This window comes from Hypanus sabinus, chromosome 6, assembly GCF_030144855.1.
Source record: "Hypanus sabinus isolate sHypSab1 chromosome 6, sHypSab1.hap1, whole genome shotgun sequence".
NCBI classification, from domain to species: Eukaryota; Metazoa; Chordata; class Chondrichthyes; order Myliobatiformes; family Dasyatidae; genus Hypanus; species Hypanus sabinus.
The window spans coordinates 127599841-127614943 of record NC_082711.1 but is presented as its reverse complement, the minus strand read 5'-3'; the positions used below and the strand labels follow the sequence as shown (position 1 = coordinate 127614943).

General features: G+C 45.2%; 1 protein-coding gene across 2 annotated transcripts in view; it reads right to left on the bottom strand.

Moving 5' to 3' along the window:
* The window catches only part of LOC132395817 (SH2B adapter protein 2), a 155111-nt gene that overhangs the window by 40162 nt on the left and 99846 nt on the right, over positions 1 to 15103 (bottom strand). For both annotated transcript variants that reach the window (XM_059972902.1, XM_059972900.1), the window contains one exon: positions 14650 to 14843. In XM_059972902.1, coding sequence (XP_059828885.1) covers positions 14650 to 14843 — 194 coding nt within the window. The remainder of the gene's footprint in view (positions 1 to 14649; positions 14844 to 15103) is intronic.

Below are 15103 nucleotides of genomic sequence, written 5' to 3'. Positions count from 1 at the left end.
TTGTACTGTTTTTGGAAACTCTCCTGAACACATTCGACAAACTCTATCCCATCTAGTCCTTTGACAATATGGGAGACCCAGTCAATGTGGAAAGTTAAAATTACTCACTATAACAACCTTTTATTACTGTCTGTGTTCCCTCTACAACAGTCTGTGGTCCCTCTACAAATTTGTTCTTCAAAATCCTTTGGACTGTTGGGTGGTATGTAACATAGCCCCATTAACGTCATACTTTTCTTATTTCTCAGTTCTACCTATAAAGCCTCACTAGATGAGTTCTCCAGTCTATCCTGACTCAGCACTGCCATGACATTTTCCCTACTAGTAATGCCACCCCTCCTCCTTTAATCCCTCCCACTCTGTTGCATCTAAAAGAATGCAGCCCTGGAATATTCTGCCCCTCCTGCAACCAAGTCTCAATAATGGCTACAAAATCAAAATTCCAGGTGTTAATCCATGCCCTGAGCTCATCTGTGTCTCCTATAATATTTCATGCATTGAAATTTAAGCAGCTCAAGACACAAGGCACAAGTGCATCATGCTCAATCATTTGATTCCTGACTGTGTCTGAGGTCTTAACAACATCTGTCTCCGCTGTCTCTTAACAACTCTCCACTAGTGGTCTGGTACTCTGGTTTCCAGCCCATGCAACTCTAGCTTAAACCCCACCATGCAACACTAGCAAACTTTCCCACTAGGATATTAGTCCCCTTCCTGTTCAGATGCAAACCATCTCTTCTGAACAGTCCCACCATCCCTGGAAATTTTATGCCCACTCACCAACACTAACTCTTTCGCTACATGTTGAACGGTATAATCTTCCTGTTATTCTGAAGGGCTTGTATTGTGCTGTAGTTTCTCTATGTTTCTGGCCTCACCAGCATGTGGCACAGGTAGCAATCTTGAGATCACAACCTGGAGGCCCGATCGTTTAACTTAGCACCTAACTCCCTGAACTCCCTTTCAGAAACTTGTGGCTCTTCCTACCCATGTCATTGGTACCTACCCTACCATGACTTTTGGCAGCTGTTCACCCTCCCACTTATGAATGCTGAGGACTTGATCCAAGATGTGCCAGACTCTGGCACCTAGGAGGCAACGTGGGTCATGGACTTTCTCACAGACCGACCACAGCAAGTCAGAGTTGGTAAGCATACTTCCACCACCCTCATCTTAAAAACAGGCACCCCGCAGGGCTGTGTGCCGAGCCCTATGCTCTACACACTCTTCACACATGACTGCACCCCCATCTACACCTCCAACTCCATAATTAAACTTGCAGACAATACCACAGTGGTTGGCCTGATCTCAAACGAGGATGAAACAGCCTACAGGCTCGAGGTAGATCATCTGATGGAGTGGTGTAAGGACAACGACCTGGTCCTTAAAACAAAAGAGATGATCATTGACATCAGGAGATCAAAGGACAGAGTACACACCCCCCCTCCATATACATGGAGAGGTAGTGGAATGTGTGGAACACCTTAAGTTCCGTGGAGTTATGTTGTAAAAACAGCTGACATGGACCACCATCACCTCGCTGACATGGACCACCGACACCTCGCTGACATGGACCACCGACACCTCGCTGACATGGACCACCATCACCTTGCTGACATGGACCACCGACACCTCGCTGACATGGACCACCATCACCTCGCTGACATGGATCACCGACACCTCGCTGACATGGACCACCATCACCTCGCTGACATGGACCACCGACACCTCGCTGACATGGACCACCGACACCTCGCTGACATGGACCACCAACACCTCGCTGACATGGACCACCAACACCTTGCTGACATGGACCACTGACACCTCGCTGACATGGACCACCGACACCTCGCTGACATGGACCACCGACACCTCGCTGACATGGACCACCAACACCTCGCTGACATGGACCACCGACACCTCGCTGACATGGACCACCAACACCTCGCTGACATGGACCACCAACACCTTGCTGACATGGACCACTGACACCTCGCTGACATGGACCACCAACACCTCGCTGACATGGACCACCAACACCTCGCTGACATGGACCACCAACACCTCGCTGACATGGACCACCAACACCTCGCTGACGTGGACCACCAACACCTCGCTGACATGGACCACCAACACTTCGCTGACATGGATCACCGACACCTCGCTGACATGGACCACCGACACCTCGCTGACATGGATCACCGACACCTCGCTGACATGGACCACCAACACCTCGCTGACATGGATCACCAACACCTCACTGACATGGACCACCAACACTTCGCTGACATGGATCACCGACACCTCGCTGACATGGACCACCAACACCTCGCTGACATGGATCACCAACACCTCGCTGACATGGATCACCGACACCTCGCTGACATGGATCACCGACACCTCGCTGACATGGACCACCAACACTTCGCTGACATGGATCACCAACACTTCACTGACATGGACCACCAACACTTCGCTGCTTGTAAAAAAAAGACACAACAAAGACTCTTCTTCCTCAGGAAGCTGAAACAGGACAAACTCCCACAAAATTGCTTATCTTCTACAGCAGCACAATTGAAACCATCCTGACCACAGCGCCACAGTGTGGTATGCCAGCTGCACAGTCACTGAGCGGCAAGACCTGCATCACATGGTGAAGGCGGCCCAGCAAATTGTCAGGATGGAGCTCCCAGTACTGAACACCATCTATTCCAGCAGACTCAGGAGGAAAGCAATCAGCATAACCAGAGCCATCAAACATTTTTGTATGATAACCTTTCCTTTCCTGGAATCATCCGTGTGAACCTCCTCTTGACTCTCTCCAATGCCAACAGATCTTTTCTTCGATAAGGAAGCCAAAACTGTTTATACTCAAGGTGAGACCTCACTAATGCCTTAAAAAGCCTCAGCATTACATCCGTACACTTATGTTTTAGACTTCTTGATATGAATGCGAACACTGCATTTGCTTTTCACACCACCAGCTCAGCCTACAGGTTAACCTTTAGGTTGCTCTGCACAAGGTCTGTCAAGTACCTTTACTGTGATATTCTGGTGCTGCTGCAACTTATTTTCTGTGACTTATCTATTTAATACTGTTTTTCTATTACTGTCTTGTTTTTATCTACTGCTTTGTTTGATTGCCTGAGAGGAAGCCAAACAGAATTTCATTGTACCTATGTATAATGACAATAAAGATCATGCAATTCAATTCAATTCAATTCAATTCAATTCATACCATTCGGGTTCTCATTCAAGGAACATCCTTTCTGTCCCCTAACAAATGCACTATCACCTCAGCTTGCCATCTACACTCCCCCCTTCTGAGTCACAGAGGCAGACTCAGTGCCAGAGTCCTGACCACTGCGACTTTTCTCTGCTAGGTCATTCCTCCCCCCCCCCCCCCCCCAATAGTATCCAAAGTTCTTGAGGAGTACTCTGCACTGGCTGTTTAACCCCTTTGCTATTCCTGACTGTCACCTCATTTCCTGAGTGTAACTACCTCTCTATACACCCTACCTATTACACCCTCAGTCTTCCAAATGATCTGGAGTTCATCCAGCTCCAATTCTTTAACATTTAGATGCACTTCTTGCAGGTATAGTTGTTAAGGACACTGGAGGTCTCCCTGCCTTCCCAAATCCCACAAGAGGAGCATTCCTTTATGCTGTTTGGCGCCTCTTTTGTTTTAACTGAGCAAAAATAAAGAACAATAAACTGTGGGGGTGGGTGTGGAAACTCCATCTACAACTGTTTTGCCTTGTCTCGCTGAAGCCTCGAAGCACTAAAGCCTAAAAAATCTCCACTCTAACTCTGACCACTCCAATGAATGCCACTCCAAAAATCACCTTGCCCCTGTCATACTTTCATTTGTTCTTGCCAATCAAGCTTGTATGCTGATTAGTCATTGCTCAAAGCACTGAACTGCTGCAAGTTGCTGCCTTTTCTACTCAATCAGCAAACCTGAAAGAGCTACATCTTCTTAGATCTATATATATCTTATATACTAAGAAAGTTAAATTAAATAAGTAGTACAAAAAAGTAGTGAGGTAGTCTCCATAGGTTCATTGTCTACTCAGAAATCTGATGGCAGAAGAGAAAAAGCAGTTCCTGAACCATTGAAAGTGCCTTCAGGCTCCTGTACCACCTCCCTGATGGTGGGAATGAGAAGAGGGCATTTCCTGGGTGATATGTTGTTCTTAATGATGGATGCTGCCTTTTTGAGGCATCGCTCCTTGAAGATATCTTGGAAGTTGAGGTCAATAATGGAAATTACTGAGTTTACACCTTTTTCAGCTCCTGTGAGTGCCCTCCACCTTACCAGACAATGATGCAGCCAGTTAGAATGCTGTCTGTGGTACATCTGTTTCTAAATTTGCGAGTGTCTCTGGTGACACAAAATCTCCTCAGACTTCTAATGAAATATAGCCACTGTTGTCCCTTCTTTGTAATTGCATCAATATGTTGGACCCATGATAGATCCTCAGAGATGTTGACACCCAGGCATTTGAGATGGCTCACTCTTTCCACTTCTGATCCTTCTATGAGGACTGGTGTGTGTTCCCTCATCTTACCTTTCTGAAGTCCACAATCAATTCTTTGGTTTTACTGATGTTGATTGCAAGGTTGTTGCTGTAACATCACTCAACTAGCTGATACACTTTGCTCCTATATGCCTTCTCGTTACCATTTAAAATTTTGCCAATAATAGTTGTGTCATCAGCAAACTTACAGATGACATTTGAGCTGTACCTAGCCACAGAGTCATGGGTGTAGAGTAGAGCAATGGGCTAAGCACTCATCCCTGAAGTGTACCAGTGTTAATTAACAGGGAGGTAGAGATGTTATTTCCAATCCGCACAGATTGTGGTCTTCTGGTGAGGAAGTCAAGGATCCAGTTGCAGAGGAAGGTAGAGAGGCCCAGGTATTGGAGTTTTCTGATTAGATCTGTAGGAATGATTGTATTAAATGTTGAGCTGTAGTTAATAAATGGCAGACTGACATAAGTATTAGTATTGTCCAGGTGGTCCACGGCAGCATGAACAGCCAATGAGATCGCATCCACTGTAGATCTATTGTGACGATACGCAAATTGCAGTGGTCCAGGTCCTTGCTGAGGCAGGAGTTCATTCTAGCCACAACCAACCTCTCAAAGCACTTAATTGATGTAGATATGAGTGCTACTGGATGATAGTCATTAAGACAGCTCCTCTTGAACCCTGGTATAATTGTTGTCCTTTTGAAGCTGGTGGGAGCTCCAGTTATAGTAATGAGAGATTAAAAATGTCTTTGAACTCACCCATTAGTTAGTTGGCAAAAGTTTTCAGATGTCTTCCAAGTACCCCATCAGGGCCTTTTGCCTTGAAAGGCGATCTGACGTTGGCCTCTGAGACAGACATCACAGGGGGACCTGGTGCTGCAGGGATCCTCATAGCTGTAGTCTAATTCTCCCTTTCAAAGCGTGTATTGAGCTCCTCTGGGAGTTAAGCATCACTACCATTCATGACGTTAGGTTTTGCTTTGTAGGAAGTAGTGGTCTGCTTCCCCTACCAGGATTGACGTGCATCCGAGTCTGCCTCTAACCTCGTTCAGAAATTTTCTTTTGCTCTTTAAATAGCCCCCCCAGAAGTTGTATTTAGCCTTCTTAGATAGTCCTGGATCATTAGACTTGAGTGTCACAGACAGCAACTGAACCTTCTTGTCCAACCTTGCATACAGGACATTGTCAAAGGGACTGCGGAAGTTCATATAGACAACATCCACTGCCTTTCCTTCATCAACTTTCCTAGCAACTTTGAAAAACTATGGGATTGGTTGGACACGATCTACTATGTAGAAAGCCATCTTGACTATTCTAATCATCCCTGTCTACCCAAATACTTATATACTGTACCTGGTCACTTAGAATATCTTCTAATAAGTTACCCACTACTGACATCAGGCTCACTGACTTACACTTTCCTGGCTTATTCTTAAAGCTTTTCTTAAACAATGGAACAACATTAACTATCCTCCAATCCTCTGGCACATCATCCATGCCTAAGGATGCTTTAAATAATTTGAGCTGGGCTCTGTAATTTCTGTACTAGCCAGAATAGCTTGATAAATTTCTGATAACTCAGGAAATTGAGGTGTAAGAGGAAAAGGTACAGAGGAAGTGATAGTTGGGACATATCAGCTGCGTTCACATTGAATGGTGGGCCATGTTTGAGGGGCTAAATGGTCATCCTGCTTTCATAGGTGGACCAGTTGAGGGCACAGTCAACTAACTGAAGCGTAGAGGCTTCAGGGTGACCTGAGGTAAAACATGGCGTATGTTTGGATTCTTGAAAATCCAGCCAGCAGATGTGGTGGAGGAAGATTCTGTTGTGGCCATCAAGAGGGGCAGAGTGAGGTAGATAGATTCATGGAGGCATACTGTACAGCAATAGGCTCTTCAGCCCATCTTGTCTATGCCGACCATTAAGTATCCATGTATACAAATCCTATTCACTAGCATTTGAGAATTCAGGTGCTTGTCGTGATACACGGTATATTGGAGAGTCTGCCTCCACCATCTTCTCTGGTAGTAACTTCCACTTTGCAACCACTTCCTGGGGAAAGTAATTTTTCTGAGATCTCCTCTAGGCCACTTCTCTGGTTTTAATAAAGTTTCTCAACATCCAGTGAAGAAGCAAGACACCACAGCTGCTGAAAGAACTGGAGCTGGAGCTCGATGACCTTCAGCTCATATGGGAGAATGAGAAGAGTTGCTACAGGGAGGTAGTCACCCCTAGGCTGCAGGAGACAGGTAACTGGATGACTGTCAGGAGAATGAGGGGAATTGCACAGCCAGTGCAGAGAATACCTGTGGCCATTCCCTTCAATTATAAGTATATAACCTCAGATACTTTTGAGGAGATCGACCTCCCAGGTGGGAGCCACATGGACCTCTGGCACTGAGCCTGTTGCTGTGGCTTAGAAGAGCAAAGAGGTGAAGAGGATATTCTTTAGTCAGAGGAATAGAGACAAAGTTCTGTGGGCACAATAGAGACACCTAGATGGTATGTTGCCTCCCTGGTGCCAGGATCAGGGTTTGTCAGATCATGTCCATGACATTTTCAAGGGCAAGAGTGAGCAGCCAGAAGTCTTGGTACATATTGACACCAATGGCATAGGTAGACAAGGTGAGGAGGTCATGAAAAGAGATTTTAGGGAGCTAGGTAGAAAGCTGAAAAAAAGGACATTCGGGATAGTAATCTCTGGCTTGCTGCCTGTACCACGTGCCAGTGAGGGTAAGAATTGGATGATCTGGCAGATGAATGTGTGGCTGAGGAACTAGTAGCGATTCAGATTCATGGATCATTAGGATATCTTCTGGGGAAGCTATCACCTACACAAAGGAAAGGGTTACACCTGAACCCGAGGTGGCTAGAGTTGTTCAGCTGGGTTTAAACTAACTTGGCAGGGTGTATGGGAACTGGAGTGATGATAGTGCTGAAGATGAGGTAGTTGGTTTACAAATAGAGCCAATACGCAGTGAGGCTCCTAGCAAGGAGAGATTGATGATAGTGCAAAATTGCAGTCAACAGGATAAGTTGCCAAGTAAAAGGTGGGACAAAATCAAAAGGGTGAATACCGGACTAAATTCCTCCTCATCTCTGCTTTAAAAGGATGTCCCTATTTTCTGAGGCTGTATCCTAGCTATGAGCCCATGATATTACAGGAAAGATTCTAGCATGGATAAAGCAGTGGCTGATTGGCAGGAGGCAAAGAATAGGAGGCAAAAGAATTCTGGTTGACTGTGGCTGACTAGTGGTGTTCCATAGGGTGCGTGTTGGGACCGATTCTTTTTACATTATATGTCAATGACTTGGATGATGGAGTTTGTTGGGAAGTTTTCAGACAATATGAAGATAGGTGGAGGGGCAGGTAGTTTGAGAAAATAGAAAGGCTACAGAGGGACTCAGACAGATTAGGAGAATGGGCAAAGAAGTGGCAGATGGAATACAGTGTCGGGAAGTGTATGATCATGTATATTGGTAGAAGAAATTAAAGGATTGATTATTTTCTAAATGGGAGAAAACTACAAAAATCTGAGATGCAAAGGAATCTGCGAGTCCTTGTGCAGAATTCCCTAAAGGTTAATTTGCAGGTTGAGTCTGTGGTGAGGAAGGAAAATGCGATGTTAGCATTCACTTCAAGAGGATGTGAATACAAAAGCAAGGATGTAATATTGAGGACTTTATAAAGCACTGGTGAGATTCACCTGGACTATTGTGAGCAGTTTTGGACCCCTTATCTTAGAAGGATGTGCTGAAACAGCAGAGAGTTCAAAGGTGGTTCACGAAAATGATTCTAGCATTAACCAGCTTGTCGTATGAAGAGTGTTTGATAGCACTGAGCCTGATTCATTGGAATTCAGAGAACGAGGGGTGACCTCATTGAAACCTTAATAGAATGGATGTGGAGAGGATGCTTCCTGTGATGGGGGTGTCTAAGACCAGAGGACACAACCTCAGAATAGAGGGCATCCTCTTAGAATGGAGATGAGGAGGAATTTCTTTAGCCAGAGCGGTGAATCTGGAATTTTTTGCTACAGGTAGCAGTGAAGGCCAAGACTTTATGTATATTTAAGACAGAGGTTGATAACTTCCTTAGGGGTGCGAAAGGCAGGAGATTGGAGCTGAGAGGGAAAATAGATTAACCATGATAAAATGGCGAAACAGACTCAATGCGCCAAATAGCCTAATTTTGCTCCTATATCTTATGGTCTCATGCTGCCGACACCTCTGAGCTTCGCTAAAAGATTGTCTATTTCTCTATAGTCATACCTCCCATCATTTTGTAAAGGTCCCCTCACAGCCTCCAACACTGCAGGAAAACAAACTGAAATGCTCCATCCCAAGTAACATCCTGGTACCATCTCCAGTACAAACACATCTTTCCGATAGTGTGGTAACCAAAACTATTCATTATACTCATCTGTGACCTAACCAGATCTTATAAAATTACAACCTGCTGTTGTATCCTATACCCTGGCTATTGAAAGGATTCTTCATCACCCTTTTTACAAGGGGAATGCCAGAGGTAAGTTTTTCCACACAGAGAGTGGTGTGTGCATGGAATGCATTGCTAGTGAAGATGGTAAAGGTGGATACAATAAGGTCTTTTAAGCAACGCTTAGACACGTACATTGAGCTTAGAAAAATAGAGGGCTAAGTGCTAGAGAAATTCTAGGCAACTACTAGATTGTTGGCACAACATTGTGGGCCAAAGGGCCTGTACTGTGCTGTAGATTTTCTGTGTTTCTATCTGCACTGTCAACTTCAGAAATCATTGGACACGTGCCCTATATTTCCTCTGCTCTTCAATTCTCTCTGGAGCCAATTGTTCATTCCATGTACCCATCCTCATTGGATATTCCAAGGTACGTTACTTCTCACTTATTACAATTGTGGTCCATAATGATCTGTTCTGCCCAAATAGTTGGGAAAAAATTGCAAGGCCGTGGAAAATGGGCAGTGGGTTGCTCCATTCAGGAGCTGGGATGGATAAGAGAGACCAAATGGCCTACTCCTGTACGGTAACCACTCTAGGTCAATGATAGTGTCATGGCTGCAGAAAAGGAGGAAGACATGGAGGGACAATTTACGGAGTCTCTGTGGGTAGATGTTAGGAACAGGAAGGGGTCAATAACTCAACTGAGTGTTTTTTATAGACCACCCAATAACAACAGGGACATTGAGGAGCAGATAGGAAGACATATTCTGGAAAAGTATATTAACAACAGGGTTGTCATGGTGGGAGTTTTTAATTTCCTAAATATCAATTGGCATCTCCCTAGAGTGAGGGGTTTAGATGGGGTGGAGTTTGTTAGGTCTGTTCAGGAAGGTTTCTTGACACAGTATGTAGATAAGCCGACAAGAAGAGAGGCGGTACTTGATCTGGTATTGGGAACTGAACCTGGTCAACTGTCAGATCTCTCAGTGGGAGCATTTTGCAGATAGTGATCACAATTCTCTCTCTTTTACCACAGCATTGGAGAGGGATAGGAACAGACAAGTTAGGAAAGCGTTTAATTGGAGTAAGGAGAAATATGAGGCTATCAGATAGGAACTTAGAAGCATAAATTGGGAACAGATATTCTCAGGGAAATGTATGAAAGAAATGTGGAAAATGTTCAGGTGATATTTGCATGGAGTTCTGCATAGGTACGTTCCAATGAGATTGGAAAAGGATGGTAGGGTACAGGAACCATGGTATACAAAGGCTGTTGTAAATCTAGTCAAAAAGAAAAGCTTAGGAAAGGTTCAAAAAACTAGGTAATGACAGAGATTTAGAAGTTTATAAGGCTAGCAGGAAGAAACTTAAGAATAAAATTAGGAGAGCCAAAGGAGCCATGAGAAGGCCTTGGCCGACAGGATTCAGGAAAACTCCAGGGCATTCCACAAGTATGTGAAGAGCAAGAGGATAAGACGTGAGAGAATAGGACCAATCAAGTGTGACAATGGAAAAGTGTGCATGGAACCGGAGGAGTTAGCGGAGGTACTTAATGAATACTTTGCTTCAATATTCACTACTGAAAAAGATCTTGGCAATTGTAGGGATGACTTACAATGGACGGAAAAGCTTGAGCATGTAGATATTAAGAAAGAGGATGTGCTGGAGCTTTTGGAAAGCATCAAGTTGGATAAGACACCAGGACTGGACGGGATCTAGTGGAAAATCTAGTCAGGTGGAAAAAGGCAGCATACATGAGATTTAGGAAGCAAGGATCAGATGGGTCTATTGAGGAATAATAATATTGCTACTCAATGATATTGAGTAGCAAGAAAGGAGCTTAAGAAGGGGCTGAGAAGAGCAAGAAGGGGGCATGAGAAGGCCTTGGCGAGTAGGGTAAAGGAAAACCCCAAGGCATTCTTCAATTATGTGAAGAACAAAAGGAAGACAAGAGTGAGGGTAGGACCGATTCGAGGTAAAAGTGGGAAGATGTGCCTGGAGGCTGTGGAAGTGAGCGAGGTCCTCAATGAATACTTCTCTTCGGTATTCACTAATGAGAGGGAACTTGATGATGGTGAGGACAATATGAGTGAGGTTGATGTTCTGGAGCATGTTGATATTAAGGGAGAGGAGGTGTTGGAGTTGTTAAAATACACTAGGACAGATAAGTCCCTGGGGCCTGATGGAATATTCCCCAGGCTGCTCCACGAGGCAAGGGAAGAGATTGCTGAACCTCTGGCTAGGATCTTTATGTCCTCATTGTCCACAATGGTACCGGAGGATTGGAGGGAGGCGAATGTTGTCTCCTTGTTCAAAAAAGGTAGTAGGGATAGTCCAGGTAATTATAGACCAGTGAGCCTTACTTCTGTGGTGGGAAAACTGGTGGGAAAACTGTTGGAAAAGATTCTTAGAGATAGGATCTATGGGCATTTAGAGAATCATGGTCTGATCAGGGACAGTCAGCATGGCTTTGTGAAGGGCAGATCATGCCTAATAAGCCTGATTGAGTTCTTTGAGGAGTTGACCAGGCATATAGATGAGGGTAGTACAGTGGATGTGATCTACATGGATTTTAGTAAGGCATTTGACAAGGTTCCACACGGTAGGCTTATTCAGAAAGTCAAAAGGCATGGGATCCAGGGAAGTTTGGCCAGGTGGATTCAGAATTGGCTTGCCTGCAGAAGGCAGAGGTCGTGGTGGAGGGAGTACATTCAGATTGGAGGGTTGTGACTAGTGGTGTTCTGGGACCTCTACTTTTTGTGATTTTTATTAACGACCTGGATGTGGGGGTAGAAGGGTCGGTTGGCAAGTTTGCAGATGACACAAAGGTTGGTGGTGTTATAAATAGTGTAGAGGATTGTCGAAGATTGCAGAGAGACATTGGTAGGATGTAAAAGTGGGCTGAGAAGTGGCAGATGGAACTCAACCCGGAGAAGTGTGAGGTGGTACACTTTGAAAGGACAAACTCCAAGGCAGAGTACAAGGTAAATGGCAGGATACTTGGTAGTGCGGAGGAGCAGAGGGATCTGGGGTACATGTCCACAGATCCCTGAAAGTTGCCTCACAGGTAGATAGGGTAGTTAAGAAAGCTTATGGAGTGTTAGCTTTCATAAGTCGAGGGATAGAGTTTAAGAGACGCAATGTAATGATGAAGCTCTATAAAACTCTAGTTAGGCCACACTTGGAGTACTGTGTACAGTTCTGGTTGCCTCACTATAGGAACGATGTGGAAGTATTGGAAAGGGTACAGAGGAGATTTACCAGGATGCTGCCTGGTTTAGAGAGTATGGATTATGATCAGAGATTAAGGGAGCTAGGGCTTTACTCTTCGGAGAGGAGGAGGATGAGGGGAGACATGATAGAGGTGTACAAGTTATTAAGAGGAATAGACAGAGTGGGCAGCCAGCACCTCTTCCCCAGGACACCACTGCTCAGTACAAGAGGACATGGCTTTAAGGTAAGGGGAGGGAAGTTCAAGGGGGATATTAGAGGAAGGTTTTTCACTCAGAGAGTGGTTGGTGCGTGGAATGCACTGCCTGAGTCAGTGGTGGAGGCAGATACACTAGTGAAGTTTAAGAGACTACTAGACAGGTATATGGAGGAATTTGTTGGGGGTTATATGGGAAGCAGGGTTTGAGGGTCAGCACAACATTGTGGGCCGAAGGGCCTGTAATGTGCTGTACTATTCTATGTTCTATGACATGTACCACAGGCTACTGTGGGAGGTGATGCCTCTGGCAATGATCTTTGCATCATCACTGAGGACAGCAGAGGGTCCGGAGGATTGGAGGGTTGCGGATGTTGTTCCTTTATCCAAGAAAGGGAGTAGAGAGAGCCCAGGAAACTATAGACCAGTGAATCTTATTTCAGTGGTTAGTAAGTTGATGGAGAAGATCCTGAGAGGCAGGATTTATGAGAGGCATAATATGATTAGGGATATTCAGCATGGCTTTGTGAAAGGCAGGTCAAGCCTTACAAGTCTGACTGAATTTTTTGAGGATGTGACTAAACACATTGATGTAGGTAGAGCAGGAGATATAGTGTATATGGATTTCAGCAAGGCATTTGACAACATATACCATGCAAGGATTGTTGAGAAAGTAAGGAGGCATGGGATCCAAGGGGACATTCTGGATCCAGAACTGGCTTGCCCACAGAAGCAAAGAGTGGTTGTAGACAGGTCATATTCTGCATGGGGGTCAGTGACCAGTGGTGTGTCTCAGGGATCAGTTCTGGGATCCTTACTCTTCGTGATTTTTATAAGTGACCTGGATGAGAAAGTGGAGGGATGGATTAGTAGATTTGCTAATGACACAAAGGTTGGAGGTGTTGTGGATAGTGTGGAGGGATGTCAGAGGTTACAGTAGGGCATTGATAGGATGTAAAACTGGGCTGAGAAGTGGCAGATGGAGTTCAACCCAGATAAGTGTGAGGTGGTTCATTTTGGTGGGTCAAATATGATGGCAGAATCTAGTATTAATGGTAAGACTCTTGACAGTGTGGAGGATCAGAGGGATCTTTGGGTTCAAATCCATAGGACCCTCAAAGCTGCTACGCAGGTTGACTCTGTGGTTCAGAAAGCCTACGGTGCATTGGCCTTCATCAATCATGAGATTGAGTTTAGGAGCTGAGAGGTAATGTTGCAGGTATATAGGACCCTGGTCAGACACCACTTGGAGTACTGTGCTCAGTTCTGGTCACCTCACTACAGGAAGGATGTGGAAACCATAGAAAGGGTGCAGAGGAGATTTACAAAGGTGTTGCCTGGATTGGGGAGCATATCTTATGAGAATAGGTTGAGTGAACTCGGCTTTTTTCCCTTGGAGCGACGGAGGATGAGAGGTGACTTGATAGATGTGTTTAAGATGATGAGAGGCATTGATTGTGTAGATAGTCAGAGGTTTTTTCCCATGGCTGAAATGGCTAGCACAAGAGGGCACAGTTTTAAGGTGCTTAGAAGTGGGTACAGAAGAGATATCAGGGGTAACTATTTTATGCAGAGAGTGGTGAGTGCGTGGAATGGGCTGCCGGCGATGGTGGTGGAGGCGGAAATAATGGGGTATTTTAAGAGACTCCTGGACAGGTACATGGAGCTTAGAAAAATAAGAGGCTATGGGTAACCCTAGGTAATTTCTAAGGTAAGGATATGTTCGGCACAGCTTTGTGGACCAAAGGGCCTGTATTGCACTGTGGGTTTTCTATGTTTCTAATGCTCCAGTTTTCTCTCCACCTGCCCCTTTTCTCCTCTTTTCCTGCTGAAGAATTCATTAACCAAACTTCTGGTGAATTTCAGAAACACATAACCAGTTGGCACGAACATTAACCAGTCTGAACACTTCTTCACCGGCAAAAATGCAGGAATAGAAGCCAGTGGGAGACATATTCTATTATGTGGAAATGTTCAATAAACTCTCATCTGCCTGCCAAGAGTTCCAGTGCTTTGTGGTGTGAGGGATTCATTTAACTCTACAAGTGAAGCACGGTGCAGTCACAGTCCATTTCTGTTGAGCACAAATGAAATTCTTGGCCATTTTTGACAAAAGCAACAGATAGGAACAAAAGTCATTTATATTTTATATGAGACTTGAAACCTCTAATCTGCATGTATTCCGTAATCCAACCAGCATGGGAGCTGTGGTGGGTGCTGGTTCATGCATCAGCCCTTACCTTGGCTTTGCCCTGGAAGTTGAAGGTCAACACATACTCTCCTGGCCGGGTCTCGCTCTGACGAATGACAAAGAGGCCGTGACTCCTCCTGCCACCGGCTAGTACCAGCTGGGCTGCTTTAATCCGTGACAGAGTTCCATGGAACCAGGGGTATCCCGACAGCAGGGTCGGAGATGCAGGCAGCTCCTTCTCATCTACAGGTTGAGAAAGGGGACTGTTTCAGTGGATTCCAAGAAAGCAGATGCACCCCACCCAAAGGAAGCACTCAGCTCAAGCACGGGAGGAAGCGGACAGCCCTCCTCCTTTCCCAGCTTTCAATGAGAACGCTCATCCGCCATCACAACATCCTCAGGGCAACCACCTAGTGTTGGAACTAGGACTGTTACCAGGCTGCACTCATCACCTAGTCAAGATCATGCTGGCCAGCACCAATGAGAATTTGTGGCAGAAAGCT